Here is a 3,282-nt window from a genome sequence, read left to right as displayed (position 1 = left end):
GCCAGTCTCAGCAAGGTTTGCGACAACCCATTATTCGTTTTCAGAACTGTACAGTTATGTTCTTTATGCATGAGTTTCATCCTCAGTGTAACGGCATCCATGGTTTTGCTCATCTCTCTTTGGAGGCACATAAGGTATCTAAGAAAGAGAGGCTCTGTCATTAAGGACCTCAGCACTCAGGTCTATCTCAATGTCATGAAGTCTTTGTTATTCTCTCTTTTCTTTGGCATTACATATTTTGCTTCATTAATCATTCCTATGGTTAGTCTGTACAGGAAAGGCACAAATGCCCGATTAGCTCTTGAGATCGTGCTCTCTGCAGTCCCTTCAGCACACTCCATGATCTTAATATTGTCCAATCAAGAACTGAAAGAAATCTTAATGCACATTCTACACATCAGACAAAGGGCTGCCTAAAAAGAAGAGGGCTGTCCAAAAGTCCAAATGGTGTTCTCTAATTATCGTTATTAAGAAAATGTCAGCAATGTTGTTGTTTTCTAATCAAACATATCAACTCTCTCTCCTCCTAAGCCTGCCCTAAGGTACGCCCCAGCCTAGAAATCCACCATTCAGTAATTATTTACTCAAACACTTCTACTTGTAAATCACTACTGACAGGGATATTGGCAGTAAGTAGAGGGGGTAGAAAATATTTTGAATCATTTCTTTTATTAGTTATACATTCATTATTTAGTACCGATCTTCAAAACATTTTTAAAGAAAGGTTTAAGATCCTGAAGCTGAGGCTACAATACTTTGACCACCTCATGAGAAGAGAAGACTCCCTGGAAAAGACCCTGATGTTGGGAAAGATGGAGGGCACTAGGAGAAGGGGACGACAGAGGATGAGATGGTTGGACAGTGTTCTCGAAGCTACGAACAACAACAACAAGAAGAAGAAGTCATTCTCTTGAGTCACCACTTTACCTGAAGATATGATTACCGAGTGTATGGCAGGTGGCATCAGGAATGCAGGACTATCACGTTTGATGCTACTCCCTCCTTCAATATTTCACTGTGCTATGCCAAGGATTGAACAGCCATGTCTTCAGAGCCATGGAAGTCCTCTGGCGATGACAGCATGTCCCTCTCAGTTTAGCACTGGGCAAGGATACCTAAAAATTCCTGGGTGCCTAGTTCCCTCCATAATTTCTAAAATTAGTAAATGTGATGTTTGATCGATGGACTTAGCAAGGTCTAAAAAAGACGAGTCAAGCCAACCCAACCCGAAAGGTCATATTGAGATCTCTGAGACTGTACATGACCAGAAGCACTGAAGCTTGAACTGAGCTTTGGGTTTGTGTGTCAATGCTCCGAGTTCTGAATTACTTCCAACATCTGCTTGGGAAGTTTAATATCCCTAGGCCTCGGGCTGACCCTATGCTGTGGATGTTCTTGTATCCTTTGGTTGCCTTTGGCCCAGATGTCTGGCTTACACTTCAGTCCTGCTTCCGAATTATCCCTGGGCCCTAAATAACTATTTTTGGTCCTGACTTATAGCTTGCTCCTCAGCCTATGTTAAAATCCAAGTATATGTGAATAACATGATACCTGGTTCTGTCATTAGTAACAGAAACCTTCTGAAATTTGCATTTCTTTCCACGCCATGATCTCATCATTTTAAAAGCCCAAGTCTCCAGAGTTTCCACTGCTGGACAGCTGAAAGAAACCAGGAGAATTACACTCTGATACTTCTTTTCTTGCAGAAGAGTAACAAAATGGGCATAACTACTCCATTTGCTATCTTTTTCCAGATCATTTTATCAATTGAGTCTGCTGTTGCCTTTTTAGGAAATGGATTTATCATAGTTGTGAATGTGCACCGATGGCTCCAAAACTGGAAGATGGACCCTTGCAACTGCCTCTTGACCAGTTTGAGCACCTCCAGAATTATGCTGCAGCTGACTGTCATGATCAATTATATTCTGTACTACAGCCTTCCAGAGAAATATACGCGTACTTTTACACAGGATATTGGCTCATTTTTCTGGTTGTTTCTCAGCAATGTTAGCCTCTGGTGTGCCACATGGCTCGATATTTTCTACTGTGTGAAGGTCACCAACTTCCCCCATCACCTGTTTCTCTGGCTGAAGCTAAGGATCGATGTACTTGCACCCAGACTGCTCGGAATGGTGGTAATAGCTCTCATCCTCTTCTCTGTTCATCCAACCATTCTTTATTTTGAAACTAAGAAGTTCTGCGATCTCTCAGGAACTCTGACACAGAATGCCAGTCTCAGCAAGGTTTGCCACGACCCATTATTAGCTTTTAGAACTCTACAGTTCTGCTCTATATGCATGAGTTTCATTCTCAGTGTAACGGCTTCCATGGTTTTGCTCATTTCTCTTTGGATGCACATAAGGAATCTAAGAAAGAGTGGCCCTGCCATTAAGGACCTCAGCACTCAGGTCTATCTCAATGTCATGAAGTCTTTGTTGTTCTCTCTGTTGTTTGGCATTATATATTTTGCTGCTCTAGTCATTCCTTTGGCTAATTTGTACACGTATGGCACAAATATGCAATTAGTCTTTGATTTAGTGCTGCCGGCACTCCTTTCAGCACACTCGGTAATCTTGATATTGTCCAATGCAAAACTGAAAGTAATTTTAGTGCGCATTCTGAAACTCAGATAAAGGAAAGAGGGCTGTTGACATGCATCCCTTGCGTCAAAAAAATATCCCCAAAGATTCTCCCACTAGCCATTCTCCCTCTCGCTCTGTCTGTATATGTATATGTATATGTGTGTGTGTGTTTGTGTGTGTAATACTTGCCTCTGGCGTATTGCTTTGTATTTCTCCCTTCACATCCCAAATGGTCAAAATCCTACCATTTATTAATTTCTGGGGTTTAGGAGGGGCCCCCTCGCAAATCTATAACACCATCAACAAACTACTTTATTTTAGGTTCAAATGTGGTTTGCCTTGGAGTGGAGAAGACTGCACATATCCCTCTGCTGGACTGCCCAATCCAGATTCATGCCTTTAATAGGATATCTTTAACTGTTCTAAGCTACACTTAGAACTGGATATGGAACAACTGATTGGTTCAAAATTGGGAAAGGAGTACAACAAGGTTGTATATTGTCTCCCTGCTTATTTAATTTATATGCAGAATTCATCATGCAAAAGGCTGGACTAGATGTATCCCAAGTCGGAATTAAGATTGCCGGAAGAAATATCAACAACCTCAGATATGCTGATGACACAACCTTGGTGGCAGAAAGTGAGGAGGATTTAAAGAACCTTTTAATGAGCGTGAAAGAGGAGAGCGCAAAATATGGTC

At 41.5% G+C, this 3,282-nt stretch overlaps 1 protein-coding gene across 1 annotated transcript; it reads left to right on the top strand.

Annotated features, from left to right (window-relative positions):
• Positions 1 to 1,844: 1,844 nt before the first annotated feature.
• On the top strand, positions 1,845 to 2,633 carry LOC118075286 (taste receptor type 2 member 7-like). The gene has a single exon (XM_035097190.1). The coding sequence runs from the start codon at positions 1,845 to 1,847 to the stop codon at positions 2,631 to 2,633; it is 789 nt and encodes a 262-aa protein (XP_034953081.1).
• The last annotated feature ends 649 nt before the right edge of the window (positions 2,634 to 3,282 follow it).

This window comes from Zootoca vivipara, chromosome 16 (assembly GCF_963506605.1).
Source record: "Zootoca vivipara chromosome 16, rZooViv1.1, whole genome shotgun sequence".
Lineage (NCBI taxonomy): Eukaryota > Metazoa > Chordata > Lepidosauria > Squamata > Lacertidae > Zootoca > Zootoca vivipara.
Note: the sequence above shows the minus strand (reverse complement) of the source record. Positions and strands in the feature narration are given on the sequence as shown.